Source organism: Meriones unguiculatus, chromosome 9 (genome assembly GCF_030254825.1).
Source record: "Meriones unguiculatus strain TT.TT164.6M chromosome 9, Bangor_MerUng_6.1, whole genome shotgun sequence".
Classification (NCBI taxonomy): domain Eukaryota; kingdom Metazoa; phylum Chordata; class Mammalia; order Rodentia; family Muridae; genus Meriones; species Meriones unguiculatus.
Window position 1 is genome coordinate 318,830 of NC_083357.1, and position 21,837 is coordinate 340,666.

At 38.4% G+C, this 21,837-nt stretch overlaps 2 protein-coding genes across 7 annotated transcripts in view; one reads left to right on the top strand and one right to left on the bottom strand.

Annotated features, from left to right (window-relative positions):
- The window catches only part of Txndc16 (thioredoxin domain containing 16), a 98,008-nt gene extending 97,495 nt beyond the window's left edge, over positions 1-513 (bottom strand). For 3 of the 5 annotated variants that reach the window (XM_060390667.1, XM_060390669.1, XM_060390665.1), the window contains exons 1-2: positions 305-513; positions 69-126 (exon numbers count right to left, since the gene is read on the bottom strand). The gene's annotated coding sequence lies outside the window, so the exon portion shown is untranslated. Of the gene's footprint in view, positions 1-68 lie in introns of all 5 variants that reach the window. The other 2 variants (XM_060390666.1, XM_060390668.1) reach the window with 2 other exon arrangements.
- Positions 514-798: 285 nt separating this feature from the next.
- Gpr137c (G protein-coupled receptor 137C) overlaps positions 799-21,837 on the top strand; it is a 54,493-nt gene continuing 33,454 nt past the window's right edge. Inside the window, exons 1-2 of one of the 2 annotated variants that reach the window (XM_060390671.1) lie at positions 937-1,453; positions 9,022-9,081. In XM_060390671.1, coding sequence (XP_060246654.1) covers positions 1,064-1,453; positions 9,022-9,081 — 450 coding nt within the window. In that variant the 5' untranslated portion in view covers positions 937-1,063. Of the gene's footprint in view, positions 1,454-9,021; positions 9,082-21,837 lie in introns of both variants that reach the window. The other variant, XM_021643339.2, reaches the window with a different exon arrangement.

The window sequence follows — 21,837 nt, forward strand, 5'->3', positions numbered from 1 at the left end:
CCATCTGTTCCCAGCAGCACCCGTCCTTAAGGACCTCTTCCCGAGAGATGGAAGGGTCGATTACTTACAGTTTCCGCTCACGCTTTTCTTCATTCGCTTCTCTCGCCCCGTGTTTCCTCATGCTCACTCAGAAAAAGAAGAAAAACATTAAAAACTCAAAACCTGCGTCCTTCGGCGCCCCGGAAACAGGTGTGCTGAATCAGAGGCCGGACTCCCCGAGCAGCCTGGCTTAGAGGAACGCTGCCGGGTGCTGCCGAGCGTGCAGTGCTGCAGGCCGAGTCTCCAGGCCCGCGCGGCTACCCACCTGCCGGAGATCTTCCCGCAAGACCTTCGCGCACTAAACCGAACGGACTCCCAGGCCCGCACTTGCCGCAACTCGAGCGGAGACCGAGGCAGAAGGCGGGCGGCCGCAGGCTCCCAAGGCAGCCGCACAGCGACTACGCCTACCAGAAAGAGCTAACCGCCCACCACTGCCGCGGCCTCCGCAAAAACAACCCCAGAGGCTCCGCCAGCTCCTCGTGCTCCTTACGTAAGGGATCCTCCAACCAATGGGAGGCCGAGGGGGCGGAGCGAGAGCCACCCCGGGTGACAGGATCCCGAGTCCTCCGGCCGGCGCGAGCCGGGCTTGCAGTCGCTGGGCCAATCAGCAGCGTGGGTGGGAAGAGGGGCGGGGAAAGAGAAGGGAAAGCAGAAGCCCAATCAGGTCGGAGAAGCCCGGAGCGACGGGGTCCGAGGCCCGTGGTCTTCCGAGTGCGGCGCCCGGAGGGCGTGCCCGCCCGGGCCAATCGCCGGCAGCTCACGGTGCGGAGCGAGCGCCTCAAATGCTCGGGTTTCTCGGCTGTTTGTCTCCAGCCGAGAGTTGTTTTCCGGTGCTGCGGCCGGAGGAGCCGAGCCCCCCGGGGGGAGGCGGGGAGGCGGGCCCGAGGGCGGCCGCGGCCGGCGCGCTGGGCTGCGACTCCTGTCACGGCGCTGCGCGGGGCCGCAGGCTGGGGCTGGCGGGAGGTCCGGGGGGCGCTCGGGCCGCTTCCTTCCCGCGCTCCCTCGCAGCCGCCCGAGTTCCCTCATGAGGGTGTCAGCGCCGGGGCCGGCGGCCGGCCGCGAACCCTCGACGCCCGGCGGGGCCGCCGCGGTGCCCGGCTCGGTGCAGCTGGCGCTGAGCGTGCTGCACGCGCTGCTCTACGCCGCGCTCTTCGCCTTTGCCTACCTGCAGCTGTGGCGGCTGCTCCTGTACCGCGAGCGGCGCCTCAGCCACCAGAGCCTCTGCCTCTTCCTGTGTCTCGCGTGGGCAGCGCTCAGGACCACGCTCTTCTCGGCCGCCTTCTCCCTCAGCGGCTCCCTGCCCCTGCTGCGGCCGCCCTCTCGCCTGCACTTCTTCCCGCACTGGCTGCTCTACTGCTTCCCCTCCTGCCTCCAGTTCTCCACGCTCTGTCTCCTCAACCTCTACCTGGCGGAGGTAAGGCGGGAGCACCGGGTGCGGGGGAGCGGGCCGCCGGGGGCCGCCGGGGGCCGCCGGGGCTGGGGGCTCGGGGCGGGGCGGGCCGGAGAGCAGCCGGGGGACATGAGGCACTCTGCTCTTTCCCTCTCCTTCAACTTAAGCCGCCGGTGGACTCAGTGCCTGAGGGGGTTGGAGAAGTGTGAGAGAGAGTGCGTGTCCCGACAACTTAAGGCAGTGGGACATCCTTTGTTCGGTGCCCCAGACCTCCACGTAAGGCGTTGGTGGCGACCACAGAACGGCATCGTGAGAAGTAAGAGCCCCGGTAGCTCTGCCGGGGCTGGACCGGGTTGAGGGAGGTTGGATGCTGAGGTAGATCTTCTGAGGCTGGAGCGCTGCCAGCCATTACGTCACCAGGCAGCGCTGTTCCTCCGCTATTGTTGCTGCGTTTCTTTTATTAGAAGCTTATATCTACCCCCCCTTCTCCGCATCTCCTTAACTGTGGCTCGATACACCACCTTACACAAATTCTGATCGATCGCTCCCGGCCGGGGTGAATGATCAATAACCAATGCTGCGGGACCGTCGAAGGACCTCCATCCATAAAGCCCTTATGTTTGTCCCAGTTGCTGCTTGCTTTGGCGATTTAGGCGGTCCCTGTCAGCGTAGCCCTTTGGGGGAGAGCTAATTAGGAGAGAAGATACAAGCTTAACCTGTGCCTGTTGCAGAAACAAACCACGGAACTGTTTTTTCAACAACTTGCTTAATAGCGGGAGTCTAATCACACCCTTCTCTTTTACGGGGAATTGCTGGTTGGAGTGCATTGTTCTGCAGCGCTTAGGTACTTGACCCCTTTCCGACAGATTTGGGGATAAGGTTGTCAGTCATGTCTATCAGTGATATTTACGCCTTAGTCTTCTCGGATTTGCCCCTGAAAAGTCTTTCTTTCCCTCAAAATAAAAGCTAGGAGGGGAGAAAAAAGGTGACATCATACACTTAATACTGACTAATATAGAACAGTATTGGTCTATGCAGCTAATCCTCTCAAAGGCTTTTGGAGGTGATGAGAATTAACACAGTTCCAAAGAAAAGTTTTTTTAAAGGGGTACTTTTGAATAATTTTTTTATATTTCCTACAGAAAACAACTTTTTTCTCCCTTAGTAAATGGGAAAACAGAATGCATCATTTTAAAAACACAATTATAATTTCAGCTGTATGCCATACTAAAAGCAATTGTTAAGGAGCAGAACCGAACCTTATTTGTATTCTCTATCCTATGGAAGGCCATACAATGCCACAAAAAAAAAAAAAATCTTGAAGAAGCAAAAGTTAAAAGCATGTGTAATTATAAACGAAATAAACCTATTATAATGATGTCATTTATTTGAGGATCATCTGGTTGCTTAAGCTATCATAACACTATTTATAGATACTGAATTCTTCTCGATACTTTTAGTGAAACATTAATAACTTCTCATCATTGAAAACTTACGTTAGCTTCAGAATACAGTTAATCTACCTGGAAATGATTAACAGTCCATTTGCTAGGATCATCAGATACCATCGGGGGCATGTGTGGTCACCCGCCCCCATACGTCCTGACTTAAATTATATGTGATTCATTGGACCTCGCTAATACCACCCTTTTCATTTGAGATGTAACACATAACCATAAAGTGTACAATCTTAACATTCAACTAGGCAGGTTAGATTTTATATTTGTATATACATCCTAGTTACCAACAGCCTGAGTAAAATATCTTGGGTTCCTTAAAGGTTCCCTTGTATCTTCTACCAGCCAGTACCTCTCACTCAAAGGCAAATAGAGTGGCCAAAACATTATCACGATAGGTAAAATAACTATGTTTAAGCACAACATTCTAAAAAGTGTTTCTAGAACAAAGAAATACAGAGGATCTGGATGGAATTTTCACACATTTTATCACTGATATTCCAAGTGAGGAAACATTAAAGTCAGAAAGTCTTATTAAATAAATACACTTTTGAAAAAAATGAAAACCAAAAAAAAAACAAAACAATAATTTCCTACCCTAGTAAATAAATTTTCAAAATACTGTACTAAGGCTCTTTGTTTGTTTCTTAGTGTCTCCAGAAGGGTATATGTTGTTTGTATATCTTTTTAATAAAACTAACAAGTTTTAGGAATATAATACTTGAATAAATTTCATCTTGTTTCTGGAAAACCTACTTACTTTTGAATGAATTTTGAATCAGAATTCATTTCCCAGTTCATGACCAGAAAAAGAAAAAACATTTGTAGGTATCTATACTTAAGAGTATTTGAAGTCAGGTGCAGTGATATATACCTATTATCCCAGCACTTGGGAGGCTGAGGCAAGAAGAATGCCATGACTTTGAGGCCAGCCTAATCTACATGGTTCTAAGACAATATGGTATATATAGCAAAAGTACTTAGGAGGTGGGTATGTTAGCACACATTTGTAATCCTTGCACCTAGATGGCAGAGGCAGGAGGATCTCTAGTTACACATTGCAGGACCCTGCCTCAAAAAATGAAACAGTAAGAAAAGAATCAATTTGTTTTTTGTATGTTGGGGTGAGGAGAGGGGCCAGGCTCTCTCTGTGCTCCAGGCTAGCCTTGAACTCTCCATCCTAATACTTCAGCCTTCCAAGTGCTGGGAATTACAGGTGTGTACCATCATGCCCAGCTCTACATTACAATTTTAAGATAATAGTTCCAAGAAACTGGAAGTAGTGGTCATTCTGAACTGCTAAGTTTTTCTCTGTGAGGAGTTATTTCAGTTTTTTGTTTGGTTTTTAGGTGGGCTTGCTAATTAGCTCAGACTGGTCTGGAATTTGCCATATAGCCCAAGATGGTATCAAACTTAAAAGCCTCATGCCTTAACTTCCCAAGTGATAAAACTATGGGCATGTGCCACCATACAGAGCTTTTGAATTCTTCATACTATAACAAAGTTGTAGGGAAAGTTTGTTGACAAAAATAAAACTATTATTTGATTTTTATCCCAAAATATTGTCTTTACTTTCTCATATTAAATACTAATCCCCTTTCACTTTTAATTTAAAACATTTTTTATGTTCATTTCTGATGAATTAAAAACATTCTAACTTTTCATTATAAAGCACCATGGATCAGGCCTGAAGATATGGCCCATCAGTTAAGAGCACTTGCTGATCTTGCAGAAGACCACTCAGTCCCCCGTCCCTACCTATGGTAGGTCACAACTGTGTAACTCAGTTCCAGGGTTCCAGGATGACCACACTCACATGTACATCTCCCTCCCAGATACATAGTTAAAAATAGAACCACAGATCATTGTAAACAGAAAACAACTAGTACTAGTCGGAACATACTTTATGGTGAGTCTTTCGAAACACATTGTTTTAAAAAATTAAGAACTACATAAACCACTCCTCTGGCTTATACCTGAATGGAGTTTTGCTAAAAGTATTCCTTTCTGGTTTTTGGAAGGAGAAAAAAAAAACTACAATAACATAAAAACAGACACTGAACTTTTTCTGACAGGATCAGTATAACATGACCTTGACCAGATAAAATTTTGTACTCTTGTGTTTTCCCTAGTGAAGATTTGTCTTTAAATAGATGATTTTATGATCTTATCCTTCATTAGGACATATAAAGAGACAACATAAAAGTTAGTATACTATCTTTGGAGCACTATGATGCATGCCAAAAATAAAATGAGTTCATCTTTGAGGCCCATATTGACATTTTTCCTTACAGTTTTTGTAATATAAAGCTAGTTGCTTAATCATTATAAAATGCATTGACTTAATTCTAATGCTAATACATTTTAACTTTTAAACTCTTACATTCATAAATGCTATTATTGCTTCTTCAAGTAAATGTACTATTCTAAATATCAGTGGTACTTTAAACAAAATTAACTCAACTTCCAGGTATCCTTGTTTGTTGTATTCTTTCCCACAAATGTATTTTTACCACCTAAAATGGAAAACCCTAAGGACAAGTTATTTTACCATATTTTTGTCTCACAGGAACTAGAGCTACTATGAATATATTGAATTATATAAAAGTTAAATTCTAGAAAATATGTATGTAGTATGTACAATTACCTTATTTTAATGAATATTTGAGTTAAAGATGTATGGGTTATCTGTGATCTTTATATTTTAAAGATTATACACATTATGAATGCATAAATTATCTTGGTTTAAATAAAGAAAAAGTTAATTAAAAAGTAAAATACTACTAACAAAGCTACTTTACGATATAGTAACTGAAAAATCGACAAAATAAATATCTCACATCAGAAGTCACTATGGAAATGGTTTAGTTCAGTGTTTAACTTCTATCTATAAACGAATGTAAACTGCTTTTGTCTGAACCTGCTCAACTACCTCTTTTTTAATTTATTTTTTATAATTTATTTACTTTACATCACAATTGTAACCCCTTACCTCATCTCTTCCCTCTTCCTTCCCCATCCCACATTCCTTGTCCTCAGAAAGGAGGAGCCCTCCTCCCCTCCCATCTGACCCCAGCCTATCAAGTCTCATTAGGATTCATCTACCTTTTACCCACTAACTTGATCCAGTTTTTTTCTTTCTTTGACTGGGCCTATAGATTTATTTTGGGTTTTGTTTTGTTTTGTTTTTGGATAGTTATATTTCTCAGAAGACAGGATCAGAGTATCTTACATTTTTGGATTTAATATTTTCAAAGCATTTAGTAACATCATTACTAATAGAGCCTAATGATCACCAAAGCAGATCATGTGGGTACAGGTGCCCAGGAAGACCAGTAGAGGTTATTGGCTTCCCTAAAAACTGAGTTCCAAGCAGTTGTTAGCTACCTGATGTGACTGCTGGGTCCCAAACCTGGGTCCTCTGAAAGAGCAACAAGTATTTAACTGGTGAGCCATCTTTCCAGCCCTATAAGATAAAATCTTTTCTGAGACTGATACTCCCTCCAAGGACCATGTATGGAGATAACCTAGAACCCATGCACAGATGTAACCCATGGCAGCTCAGTGTCCAGGTGGGTTTCCTAGTAATAGGAACAGGGACTGTCTCTGACATGAACTCAGTGGCCAGCTCTCTGATCACCTCCCCCTGGGGGGATGCAGCCTTGCCAGGCCACAGAGGACAACAATGCAGCCACTCCTGATGAGACCTGATAGGCTAGAGTCAGAGGAAGAGGGAGGAGGACCTCCCCTGTCAGTGGACTGGGGGAGGGACATGGGAGGAGAAGAGGGAAGAAGGGTGGGATTGGAAGGGGACAAGGGAGGGGCTACAGGTGGGATTCAAAGTGAATAAATTGTAATTTTTAAAAAGAGAAAGCTATGAGGGTGGAGAGATGGCTCAGTGGTTAAGAGCACTGGCTGCTGTTCCAAAGGACCCAGGTTCAAGTCTCAGTACCCATATGGCTATTTACAACTGTAATTCCAGTTCCAGGCGATCTGACACCCTTACACAGACATACATGGAGGCAGAACACCAATGTACATAAAATTTGAAAAAAATAAAGACTATGCTGAAAAAAACCCTAGCAATTACAATTAAGCGAAAGGTAAACTAAGTTTAATATTTAGGAAAAAATCATATTTGTAAACAATATAATTGCTGAAGTCAAATATCCTAATGAATCCTCAAAAACTATTAGTATAAGTGAATTTAACAAACTTACAGAATAAGATTTTTTATATTGCAAAAAAAATAGGAACAAATTGAAAACCAGTTTCACTTACAAAACAATAGTATTAAAAATTAAAGTACTCAGGCATAAATCTAACACAGTGAAAGATATGCAAGACCAATATAATGAACATTATGAAACATTAAGAGAAATTTAAAAAAAAAAAAACAAGTATATGTTGTTCAATGATAGAGTATTTGGCTAACATATATACAGCCCTTGGTTAGATCCCTATTACTTAAAAAACAAAAATCTATATAAAAGAAAGGTATACCCCTCAGGATGCATTGTTTTTAAGATGTCATTTCTGTTTGACCTATACATGTAATACAATCCCTATTAAAATCTCTGCAGAAGTTATAAAATACTTTTGGATATTGTTTGTGGGAAATACAGGACTTCTAAGTCCTTAAAGTTTTAAAAAAAGAATTAAGCTGGAGAATCATACTACCTGATTTTTTAAGGTGTTTTATAAGCTAGTCATCAAGACCATGTAATATTGATGTAAAGATATATCAGTAGAACAGAGTTCTGAATTAGACACATATGCTTAATTCAACAGAATGTTTAACAAAGATGTCAAAATTTAGTAAGAGAAAATTATGTTAAATATACACACAGAAAAATGGACCTTGATTCTTATGTCATACTTTAAAATCTACTTGATATATATCATGGACTCAAATGTAAAAGCTAAAATTTGTAGAAGAAAATTTTTGTTTTTCTTGGAAGAGGCCAAAATTTCTTGGTTAAAAAAACAAAATTCATGAATCAAAAGTGACAAGTGAAACTTTAAAATTAAAGCTTTTTGGTTTTTGGAAAACACAGAGTGGTGGTGAAGAAATATTTACAAAACATATAGCTGGCAAAAGTACATGTATTTAGAATATATAAGAAACTCTTAAAATTCTGAAATAAGAAAATTTAAAACGGGCAAAAGAACTCAAGTGACACTTTGCAAAAAGGTATGTGCAGGCCAAAAACACTTGATCAGGGTGACTAGTTATAAGAAGAATTAAAATTCCAATCATGATTAACCGCCACTGAACATTTGTTAAGAAATCTAAAATGTAAAACATTGACCACACCAATGACTGGTAAAGATATACGTTAATTAGAAGTATACATGGCGGCTGGAGAGATGGCTCAGCACTTTAGAGCTCTGGCTACTTTTCAGGAAGAACCCAGGTTCGATTCTCAGCATCCATAAGGCAGCTTATACCTATAACTGTTCTAGTGCAGCCAGCACAACACCCTCACCCAGACATGCATGCAGGCAAAATACAAATGCACATAAAAAGTTATTTTTAAAGTGTTTGGGGGGGGGGTGTATGCATGCGTGCATGCTGATGGTTTAAGTGTAAGGCTTAGGAAAGCAACTTAAAAACTATAGTGTAAGTCTGTCATACAATCTAGCTATTATTGTCTTAAATAATTATCTAAGTGAAACCATATTCCATAGAAAACCTTACATATGAAAGCTTATATGTGGCTTTTTTCACAAGACTCAAACATGAAATTAACCCAAATACTCATCAAAAAAAGTAAATATATATGGTACACCAAGGAATACTATATTAGGTTTTCTTTCTTTAAAACACAAACCATGTAAAGTAATTCTCAAAGTCAGTAGACTAAATGAATGAAGCAGACCCCCTTCCAAATGACCTCACTTACTCAATTTATATTAAGTTTTGTTTGTTTGTTTGTTTGTTTTTTCCAAGACAGGGTTTCTCTGTATAGCCTTGGCTGTCCTGACCTTGTTTTCTAGACAGTCTGGCCTCGAACTCACAGAGATCCACCTGCCTCTGTCTCCCTGAATGCTGGGATTTCAGGTATCCTCCACCACACCTGGCCTAAATGTTTTTAAATGCAAAGTAATCTGTAGTAACTAATAATTCACTAGGCACCTGGGGTCTGGAGAAGAGAACACATACAACAAACAACAAAGAGGCCAGCTGAACAGGTATGGAAGCATTCTGTGTTTGTAGATGGTCTTAGTTTGTATATATTTTTCAAATCTCAGAATACTATACACTGATATGTGGTATATGGTGCATATATATATATATATATATGATATATGGTGCATTAATAATGCCTAAGTTAACACCAGGTGGTGGGAGCTCATGCCTTTAATCCCAGCACTTGAGAGGCATAGGGAGGCAAATCTCTATGAAATCAAGGCCAGCCTGCTCTACAGAGTGAGTTTCAGGATAGCCAGGGCTACACAGAGAAACCCTGTCTCAAAAATAATAATAATATAAAATTAAAAAATAGAAGACTGCCTCAATTAAGTTGATGTCTCCTTCAAAAAACAGGATTCTGCTTACTCTAGGAATAAAAGCTAATGTGGTAAATGGAAATGTAATTACACACTTACTAAAATTAATTAGGTAAATTATTGAGTTACTCTGTGCCTTCTACCTTGAGAGCTGTGTGATACCTGCTTATAGCATTATTATGAGGATTAGATTAAATGTGAATATTTACAATGGTACATGGCATATAATTAATGTTGGTAATTAGCTATTACTAAATTTTGAAGAACTGGAATTTTGTAGTCTGTATTTCCTCATCCCAAAGGCATTATATTAGAATTCTCTCACAAAAGTATTTGTAAGGGCAGAGAGTGTGACTCTATAGAACAGTGTTTACCTTAACATATGTGTGAATTCAATGTATTCAATGTCCAGCATGAGGGGGAAAAAGTATGTCTAGAAAATTTTAAAACAAGTTGAATTTAACACCTATTTTTGTTTTGTTTTGTTCTTTTCAAGGCAAGGTTTCTTTACATAGCCCTGGCTGTCCTGGAGGAGCTCACTGTGTAGACCAGGCTGGCCTCAAGCTCACAGAGCTCTGCCTGCCTCTGCCTTCCAACTCCTGGGATTAAAGGTGTGTGCCTCCACCTGACATTAACATCCAGCTTTAAAAAGAACATGATAAATTCAAAGGTTGGAAACAGAAGGAGGTGAATATAGAAAAGTAATAAAACAGAAAACATTAAAAAGAGATTTGACGAGTACAAAAGCATCTCCATATTTTGATACTTTTTGTTTGTTTTCATATATATTTGATTTGTTTTGTTTTGTTTTTGAAACGACATTTCCACCTAGTACAGGTTGTCTCTGAACTTGCTATTTTAGCCCAGGTTGGCCTAAAATTCACAGTACTCCTGCTTCAGTCCCTAGAGAACAAAATCAAAGTCTACAAAAGTAACCATAGATAAATATTTTCTCTCTCCATTCTAATTTGCTTTTGCTCCATAATTTTACAAAATATCTGTTGCCTGTGACCCACAGTGACTCTCATGTCAGCAAGTTCATTAGATAGTTTTAATACTAATTCAAATTAACCAGTAGGAAACAACTCTGCCTTTCTCCTTTAATACCAAAGGTTGACATTTCTAAAGACTTGGTCCGATCTTTTCCAAGTGATAACATCTACATTCATGGCATAATGTCACATATGCACAAACAGCTTTTTTCACTTTTTAAATTTTATTTTTATTTTTTATAAATTACAGTTTATTCACTTTGTATCCCAGCTGTAGCACCCCCTCATCCCCTGCTAATCCCACGCTCCCTCCCTTATCTCCTTCCATGACCCTCCCCTTTCCTCTGACCTTAGCCTGCATTGTTTTCTTCTGTGGCCTGGTAAGGCTGCTCCCCCATCAGGGGAAGGTGGTCAAAGAGCAGGCCAATCAGTTCATGTCAGAGACAGCCCCTGTTCCCATTACTAGGCCACCTACTTGGACACTGAGCTGCATGGGCTACATCTGTGCAGGGGTTCTAGGTTATCTCCATGCATGGTCCTTGGTTGGAGTATCAGTCTCAGGAAAGACACCTGTGCCCAGAATTTTTTGATCTGTTGTTCTCCTTGTGGAGCTCCTGTCCCCTCCAGGTCTTCCTATCTCCCCCTTCTTTCCTAAGGTTTCCTGCACTCTGCCCAAAGTTTGCCTATGAGTTTTAGCATCTCCTTCGGTAACTTGCTGGTAGTCTTTCAGAGGCCCTCTATGGTAGGATTCTGTCCTGTTCCCTGTTTTCTCCCTCTCCCGATGTCCATCACCTTTGCCTTTCTGAATGAGGATTGTCCTCCTTGCTTAGCTTCTTTAGGTGTACAGATTTTAGTATGTTTATCCTATATTCTATATCTAATATCTACTTATAAGTGAGTGTATACCATGTAACACAATTTATACCTATCTCTAATTCACCAAAACTACATCCCTGAACCCCAACTTTTCTAGACCTTAGAGTTATTTTATATATTCCCCCTACGTACCTAAAGTTCCCAGATTCAGCATGCCTTTGCTACTCTTTCCTCACCCTATATCTGTCTCCACCAAAACCCAGTTCTCTACTTTTATTCCCCATGGAAGTGGCTTATGCTATTCTCCAATTTCTTTTATGTAACTGAGAAACTACAAGTAATACTTTATACTACCTTCTCATGCATACTTACATTCACTCCATCACCAAATCCTAACATCTTAAGTCCATCCCCAACATAATACCAGGTTCAAGCTACTACAACCTGCTGAATAGTCCATAGTATTTAGCCACCAACTACTTTATCTGTATTCTCTGACACACCTACAGCCACACACATGTTCAGTCTCTGCACTGTTGCTAGTGTTATCCTTCTCCAACAGGAATCTATCTAATTTTAGAAGTTTTCCCCCTGGATTCTTTTATTGGCTCTAGCTACTCTTTAGGATAAAGACAAATTTGTACATACTACAAGGCATCTCATCTTACAGATTATTCATTGTTCCTCATCACTCCAGCCACACTACTATATTTTCTTTCTTTTGGTCCTCTATACTTGCTAATTTCCTTTCATAGAGCTTTCCCATGGTTTTTTTATGCTTGGAATGTTCTTCCTTTTCTTAGTTATTCCTCTCATTTCCTGGACATCTTCAAAGAAGCCTGAGCACAACTATTCAAATAGATCTCCCATGTGATGTTACAGAAAAACAAAAACAAAAAATTCAGACACCTTCCCGTCCCTCTTTTTTTTTTTTTTTTTTTTTTTTCTTCCCGCTTATTGAATTTGGTTTAAAACAAAGATCCTAAACTCAGATGCTAAAAAAGGCCTTGGGTGCTATCCTCTGAGAGATAGTGGTGACTATGAATCAGAGACTTCAGGTCCTAAGATGACATCCACATTAACATTTCCCATGGTAAGACAATATGAGAAAATATTGTAACTTTTCAAGAGAAAGGAGGAGGGTTTTTTTTTTAACATTTTATTGTGTATACTCAAATGCATACATGTGTGAGCATGCTACAGAACATGTGGAGGCCAGAGAACAACTTTCAGTAGTCAGTTCTCTCCTAACACTTTGTTAGCTCCAGGGATAGAATTCAGGTCATCAAATTATGTCCCCAGCCCAGAAATATATATTTCTTAAAATAGGAAATCTGGTAATCCCAGTACTTGGGAAGTGGATACATCAAGATAAATCGTGAATTCCAAGAAAGCTTGGAATATATGACACTGTCTCAAAATTAAATAGGAAGTATTCTTGTGAATACTATTTCTGCTGCTACTAGAAAGGGCAAGCAAAACATTTGTGTGGGTCATTCCCAACACATGTAACTGCTGAATTTTACTTTCTCCTCCTCTTCTGTTCCTGTATTGTCCTTACTAAGGTAATAAAACAACCAAATAAAGTCTTTATAATTTTCATGTAACAAACTGTTTTGTTTCCTATTGCTGTGATAAAAATAACTCTGACAAAGGCAACCTAGTTGAGGAATGGTTTATTTTCCCAGTTCCGGGCTATAGAACATCACGAAAGAGAAGTCACAGCAATGGGAGTTTGGGAGAGTTGGTTATATCCAAAATCAGGAAGAGAGTAATGAGTGTATGCATGCTTTTAGTGCTCAGCTCATTCTCTTCAGTAAATTCTGAGTGATCAAAGCAGTGGTTCTCAACCTTACTAATGCTGTGACCCTTTAATACAAATTCCTCGTGCTACAGTGACCCCCAACCATAAAATTAATTCGTTGCTACTTCATAACTGCAGTTTTGCTACTGTTATGAATAACTGTTATGAATGGTAATGCAAATATCTGATTTGCAAGATATCTGATATGCAAACTACCCTCAGGGGTAGAGATCCACAGGTTGAGAACCACTGTATTAAAGGAAAATAACCTTCTTCAGAGTGGGTCTTCCCATCTTCATCAACCCAATTAAGAAAAATCCTCTCATAGACCAACCTAATCTAGATGGTTCATTTGTCCACTTCCAGCCCTTCCCTTTACTTTGACATTTCTTCCAGTATACTTAATTTCCATGAGTTCATTTTTTTCTTGAACTCTTTTATTCTAGATATTACCAAGTTGACAAAACAAATAATACAAAGCCTTAGTTACATTTAATACTCATCAGTGTTAGTTCAAACGAAGCCTGAGAAATTCATGCATTTCATCTCAAGTCTGACCAGATGTAAAGGAAGTACCATTGGACACAGATATACCATAAACACCTATCTTCCAATACACTATAGGTCATGCTATGCCAAACACTAGTTTACATTTAAATGGGAAGAATTAGAAGTTAGGTCTTTTGGCTACACTAATGCTTTTTCTATCATAGTATGGAATCAGCAGGCTTCTTAACCTTCTTGCTCCTGGGTTGGGAGTAATGTAGCTTGGTAGTCATATATTGTGATGAGATCTCCAAGACCACCATTAGGCTTGATGTTTTGTTAGAAAGACTCACAGTTTTGTTCTTGGTTATAGTTGATTATAGTGAAAAGATACATAGTAAGTTCGGTCAGGTAAGTTCAGTCGGGGAAAAGCCACGTGTCTATAAAATCTAGACCCTACAGATTCCTAACAGATGCAAGAAGATATTATGTCCTATAAACAAGAACATGAGGATATAAAGAAAATACTTAGAAGACAGAAGCTTTCTAAAAATGATATGTATGTTTGATATTTATGAGGAAGTATTCAGCTTATAGCTGAAGTATCTGAAACCTCATAATCCATGTGTAGTCAACAGCATTGGTAAATTTGGAAATAATGCACCATTCCCCATAGGATTTGAGCAATTGAGATGGAAACTGTAGATAACTGCTTCTGTGAGAATAGTCTGCATAGTTAGATATGTATTCCTAGCCATTCACCATGGAGAAGAGATTATATTTATCATGATTCATTTTAGCATGAACCTAAATTTTATACAGACAAGTTCTCCTGTGAAGTTTTTATTCCAATTCAACAAAAGTGAGAAAAATTCTCCAGAAAAGTGCTTGTTCTATAAGTATTTCAGCACTTACCACCTTCAAAAGCAATGTGTCCTACATGTTATGGAGTATATAAATACCTCCAGGGCAAATATTAGGTCGTTTAGTATGAGGAAATGATACCATGAACTAGTAGAAACAAGCTTATGAAAAACAAATTATTTCAGCATTCTATAGATTAAAAAGTCCATGGTTCTGGCAGATATATTGTTTAGTGAGGCCCCTTTGTAACATAGTAGCTTCCCACTGTAATCTCATGTGATTGAAGATTATAGGACTATCTGTGAAATCTCTTATAAGAATACTAAGTCCTCGTTTATGAGGACTCCATCAGTGTGATCTAAGCATGGCCAAGTGGCCTTCTAATACCTTTACATTGAGAGTTAGGGGTTTTGTTGTTGTTTTATTTTTTTGGTTTTTGTTTTTTGGGATTTTTTGGTTGGTTGGTTTTTTGGTTTTTTGAGACAGAGTTTCTCTATGTAGCTCTGGCTGTCCTGGAACTCACTATGTAGAACAGGCTGGCTTTGCACTCAGAGATCTGCCTGCCTCTGCCTCCTAGGTACGCAGATTAAAGTGCACCACCACCTCCTGATGAGGATTCATATTTTAACATAAACTTCGGGAACTGTAAATATTCAGACCATAACACCATCTTCAAATTTTGGGCACTTAACAATAGTAGACTTAAATAGGATAATATTTATACATAAAGTATATTTGCTACACTTAACCTGCCCTTTGAGAAACTAAAGTTCATATATCTACATATTAAGATGAAAAAAAATTCAGATTGTTTATTTATGATTTGAATATTATAAGGTAAAAATTAAGTACATAAAAGCATTATTTAAATCTTCATTAATCACCAAGCCCTACATCAACATCACTTTTATATTTTTACCAAAGTTATATGTATTTTGAGCATACCCTTTTATACCTGCCCTTCCACTTTGTTACCATTCCTTCTGTTGGACTGAATTGACATATTATTGACATTCTAAGCTTCAAATAATCTTCATAAAGCATGTTTTATGAGTTACTTAACCATCTTAACAAATTGTATATACTTGTTAAGCTTATTTTTTGATAACTATATTTTTCATTCAGGATTAGATCTTGTTAGATATAGTTGGAAAATATTTAGAATCTATTGATACTACTGTTTTTAATACTCCAATAATAACCTAGATCACCTGCACAGATGTAGTGCGCGGCAGCCCAGTATCCAAGTGGGTTCCCTAGTTAGGGGAATAGGGACTGTCTCTGACATGAACTCAGTGGCTGGCTCTTTGATCACCGTCCCCTGAGGGGATACAGCCTTACCAGGCCACAGTGGAAGACAATGCAGCCAGTCTGATGAGACCTGATAGGCTAGGATCAGATGGAAGGGGAGGAGGACCTCCCCTATCAGTGGACTTGGAGAGGGGCATGGGAGAAGAGATAGGAAGGGTGGGATTGGGAAAGAATGAGGGAGGGGGCTACAGCTGGGATACAAATTAAATAAACTAATTAATATAAAAAATAAAAAATTTAATTTAAAAATTAAAATATTCCAATAATAAAGTATTTAAGCACCTGGTTAAATAATACATTGAAATATATTCTGCAAGCCAAGCTTGTTACTGACCTTTTCTGTTTTATCTAACTCAAATCCCTCTTATTCCCATTATTCCATGACCTGTAATGTGAATTATCCTTCTAAACCCCCCATTCTCCACTTGATAAGATCTTTTTAATAGCCCTTTCTGAAATGTGGCTATTCCCAGATGGTATTTCATGGCTTTTGTGGAAGGAAGACAGTAAGTCTGTCTCATGTCTCCAAATACTCTTCACTGATGTTATGCCATCATCTCCTTTCTGAAAACTATGCCATTTGATTAGATCATCACTGGGTATAATAATAATATGTACCTCCTTGGGTGAATCAGCAATTTTGTCTTGCCTTGTCTCCTTTTGTAGAGAACCATTTTCAAAGCCCATGTTGTTACCCACCAAAAGCACCAATTCAGTGTTTCCCAGAATGTTTTCATTTCTAGTTAAGATAGACTTCCCTTGAAACAAGTCTTTAAAATGAAGCTTTTCTTTCTGACCAATGTTTTCTCTCTTTTTCTCCTAGATTTCTTCAATTTATTTATCTGCTTTCCACTCTCTTCCCTGTGTTCATTTTACCTCTTCTTTTTTGTTCCATTTTATTGTTCATCTCTTGACATTTTGCTCTGCCAAACTAATGTAGTGTCATCAGAAGCTCTTGCTCTACAATAGTTTCCACAGCTTACAGTTCTAAATCAATACATGAAAAACACAGCCTACTTAAACTTGAGCATTCTATAAGGGAACTCATTTTTCCCTATTAGATTATTTCAGTTTGAAAATCAACAGATCTTGCACTATACCTGCTGTCAACTGCATCTCTTCATCTTAATGTATTCTTCTTAACATTTCTGTTCATGTCCACCATGTTCCAGGTACTTAGGTCCAATATTCATCTGAAATATACTTTTATATTGAACAATATAGACTTTTATAGAAAAATAAAATAGAATCCATTTGCCAAATTTTTGAGACATTAAAATATCTCAATCTGTAGTGTCAATTTTTCATTTTTTATTACATCTGCTTATTTGTTTGTGGATATATATATATATATGTATGTATGTGGTGAGCATGTTGCAACACATATATGGAAATGAGAGGACAGCCTGCAGGTATCTGTTCTTCCCTTGCACTCTCCAGGTCCCATGGCAGGTAACTTTAACCACCGAGCCATCTCTTCAGGCCCCAAATGTTTCTATTGACAAGATGGTTTATAACTTATTTTTAAGTTCCATATAAAAGTTTTTTTTCCTTCTTGAATCAAAATTGTATTTCTTTCTTCAGCCTAATTGACTGGTACAGTCTTCTTGAGTAGTTAATCTTCCTTTCCTTTTTCCTCCTCCTGCCTCACCCTTTCTATTTAGTTCATTTCTACAAAAAAATATTTTAAATCAAAAACATGAAGGCTTGTTTTGAAATGTAACAGAGGACCTATCACTGTTTTGTATATTATGCCAAAAGAAACATTAGACTCATGGATCAGAGAAAAGGGCCATTTCTTACTGCAGGCTTTTAAAAATAACTACCCAAGCTTTATATCAGGTCTCTGTTCTTTACTCCATGGGGCTACACTGTGACAGGCCAAAATTATATGCACGTGCAACAAGACAGTGGAAGCTTATCTCTACTCATTACTTACGTGGTTGTACTTTGTATAACTACTTGAACTGCTCTGTAGTTATCCTGAAAACTCTTACTTGCAAGGTATTAGTGGCATACCAGTCACCTAACCAAATGCTACTTTCTTAATTATTTTTTACTTTTCATGAAATTGTACAAATGCTATACATCCCTTTCATTCTAAACCATCCTGCTGTTTTCCATGATTGCTCTAATTCTTTTTTTCTTCCTTGTCTAGTTCCCTTGTTCATCATTCTTATGCTTTTTAAATCCTGTTAAACACAAAGATACCACAGATCACTTCCCACCTTTGTTCTTCAAATATCTGCTACTAGAGTCTTAGTTGTCACCTCTGCAGGTGTCTGTGCTTTCTTTCATAAATTCTTAAAACTCACCATCTTTGTATCTATCTGGATGTAGTAAATTTTAAAAATGAAAGTGAAGCTCATGATATGATTTATATCTTTTGTTAGTCCTTTATTCTAATAGTTCTTTATATTCAAAACCTAATAACAAGCAGAGCAATGGTGGTGCATCCCTTTAATCCCAGCACACAGGAAGCAGAGGCAGGAAGATCTCTGTAAGTAGAGGCCAGCCTGGTCTACAAAGTGAGTTCCGGGACAGCCAGGGCTATGTAGAAAAACCTTGTCTTGGAAAAAAAAAATTAAGTTATTACCTCATTTCACTCTTACTTTCTATGGTCATGGGAGAATTGCCCAAATACAATCGTTACAATTTGTAACATGTAAAAAACCCACTCCTCTAGCATTTTATATAAGTACTCTGATTAGATGACAGCTTCAGTTTCTTCCATCTGTACACACTCCCCTATATTACACCATAACACCAAAGTACTTGCTTTGACCCGAATACATTGATCATTTAAAAAAAAAAGATGTTTTCTGAACACCTGCTATGAACCAGGCATTATGCTAGAAACTGAGGCAATAAAACTAAATTATGGCTTTTCTCAAAAAAGCAAGTAAATATGAAAATTAATTCCATGGAGTGTTATTAGTGATATAATGATGTGAAGCAATTTCTCTTTCCCTGAGGCACTTAACCAGACAATATAAAGTGTGGTCTGTTGGTAGTCCTTGAGAATGAGTTGAAATTTGTTACATGATCATGAAAGCACATTCCAGATAAGGTACAAATATGTTTAAGGTATGAATATATACCAAATTGAGCCCTTTTATTACAAAGTTGTAAATATTTCAGAATGATGGCTCATAAGATGGAAGGCAGGAAATTAAAAGAAGGTAAGGTGGGATACAAGCACTTTTATGTAGGAAAGTGTGTACACTTTTTCCTGGAGTGTTATAAGGAGATTTACAAGGACAGTGCTCTACTGTAATTCATTAAGACAAGAATCATTTGTATGTACTAAAACCAGTGAGTAAACTTTTGAAGAATAAGATAATCAGAAAGTTTATTAAAATACATCTTCATACAATACTTACTAGTTACTCTGTAGAAAAAAAGTTAGCAACAGTGGGAAATCCTTACAGATTCTACCTCAACTAGCTAGTCAGAGTTAGCAACATAGGAATTGAACAAAACACCAGCATGAGTCAGTCACTGATGAAAAGAAGACTTCATCGTCACTTCTATATCATTCCAGCTGAAAAGCATCAGTCTAGTCATAAGTAAACAGCAGATAAATGCAAGGTGGAGAAGCATTCAATAACTGGATATGCTGAATAAGTAAGGCACCAGAACCCAAAAATTTTGAGTAGAATTGTCATAGACAAAGCTAAAATAGATTAAAGGGCCCTACACTAGCCAGGTAGCTAGGAGATAAAGAACCATGTCACCAAGCCTCATAACATAAATTGCATCATGAGAATCCCCATGGTGGAAGGAGAAAACAGACTTCAGTAGGTTATCCTCTGAGATGTACATGTGTACCATGGAACCCCATACCCACACTTACACAAGATAAATTTTAAAAAGTGAAAGAGACTAAGCAGGAAATATGTATTTAATGTATAATTCTTATTTTTTTTCACCCAAAAGGGACAATTGAAAAATATTAATAAGGCCAGAACATTGCCTAATAATGTTATATACCTTTAATTCTAGCACTCAGAAGGCAGAGGCAGGAGGATTTCTGTGAGATTAGTTTATATAGAGACTTCTGGCCAGTCAAGGATAAATAGTGACACACTATCTTTAAAAAAAAAAAAAAAACTTGGCTAAAGAGATGGTTTGGTGGTTAAGAGCACTTGTTGCTCTGTTGATGACCTGGGGACAGTGCCAAGCACCACAAGCATCCAAAACTCCAGTTCCAAGCATTTCAGTGCCCACTCCTGACCTCTACAGGCACACGGCTCAGATACATACATAAAAACAAAACACACAGACACAATTAGAAGCTGAACATAACTTTTAAAATACAGTTGTTACAACATTAAATTTTATATTAATGAAGCTAGAGGTAGCAAATCACCAGATAATAGCACTTGCTGCTCTTGCAGAGGACCCAGGACCACAGGGTGCCTCACAACCATCGGTGACTCTAGTTCTAGGGGATCTTATGCCCTGACACTGCACGCACACACATGAAGACCCTAGAATAAATCTTTAAACTAGATAATATCTGTAATTATGTTGTAGATACATGTGAATTTACTTTTAAAAGGAAATGTATAATGAAGTATTTAAGACATCACTACCAAATGATGTTTTAAAATTTTATACAGAGCATAGATATTCAAAGCAACATTATTCTCCAAAAAAAATGATATAGAGGCTACATTCATGTTAGTGATGAGTGAATGCATAAATCAAGTTTATGTATTTTATTTATTACTTAAGTATTAATTGTGTATTAAAGTTATATATTAATACACATATATTAATAGTTTGGGGAAAGAAATTCTGTCACAGATAAATCTTAAAAGCATTTGTGCTAAGGAAACTAAGTCACAGACGATTATTGTTGGATGAGTCCAATATATAAGTTATATAAGTGGTAGTTAAATTTATAGATAATGGAAATAAAATGGTTGTCAGAGGTTAGAAGATGGGAGAGTGGGGAATTTTTTAGCGGATTTGAAAAACGGGAAGGTTGTAGAGGCTGGTGGTGAATGTTGCATAATAGTTTAAGTATACAGAATACCACTGGAGCAAATATTTTTAAATGGTGACATTGTAGTTTTATGTCATAATTTCAAATTTAAATCACTTGAACACAGAAAAAGAAAGATGATAAAAAGGGAAGAGTTATCTTCTAAAGAAGTAGACGGAGTTATAGTGGACATAGAGAAATCAATTAAAAGCTCTTGAAATGATCCATTGTAATGAAGACAGAAAATGGCTAAATCTGAGAATGATGTAAGGAGTACAATTTAAACACTAATGGAATAATATTTGAGACTATGCCATACACTGAACTTCTGGCACATAGTGGGATGTTAGCCACATGTAGTAAATATGGCTAGGCCTAAGCTTAGCACCCATTTACCTTTCATAGCTTGCTTCCTTTGAGAAGCCCTGACTCACTCTATAATCTCCTTTATTTCTTACTCTTTCCTGAACTCACTCTCTTTCAAAATTTTACAGTAGCACCATTGTCTTTGTACCACAATATGTCAAAATAGTTTATCTTTTGCTTTTATGCAATGAGTTTCTTCAGAGTATAAATATATTTATTATATTATGTTTATTAATCAGTGACATCTTACACAGAGCATGAGATATCTGTTTTTTCCCATTGTTTTGTTTTCTTTTGTCTTTGTTTTGAGACAGAGTCTAACTATGTAACACAGGTTAGCCTGAATCCCTGCATGATTCTGCTTTTACCCATGCTTCCCATTTACTGGGATTATGGACACATGCCACCATATAAAAAAACCATGGATAGTAGTAAGTGCTCAAGAAATATTTGAGTGAAGTCAGTAAGCTCCCGAGTACTTAAATTTTGTTTTTCTTTCCAAACCATCAAAGTTTATACCACATTTTAACAATCTTGTAACTAGTCTTTCACTCTGTTCTGTATTTCCTCTGTGTATTCCTGTACGTTAATGCCAGATGAGTAAAACCCCATGCTTTGGAATATCTGTATAAAAACATTCAATCCCTTCCCATTATCTAAAGAATATAGGTCAGGTTCACCAGTAAGGAATTGATCTTTAGAAAATATAGTCATATTGATATCAAGTAACAAGCTCTATTTTAAAACAAAACATGACTAATAGATACTTTAGGGTAGGGGTTGGAGAGGTGGCTCAGTGGTTAAGA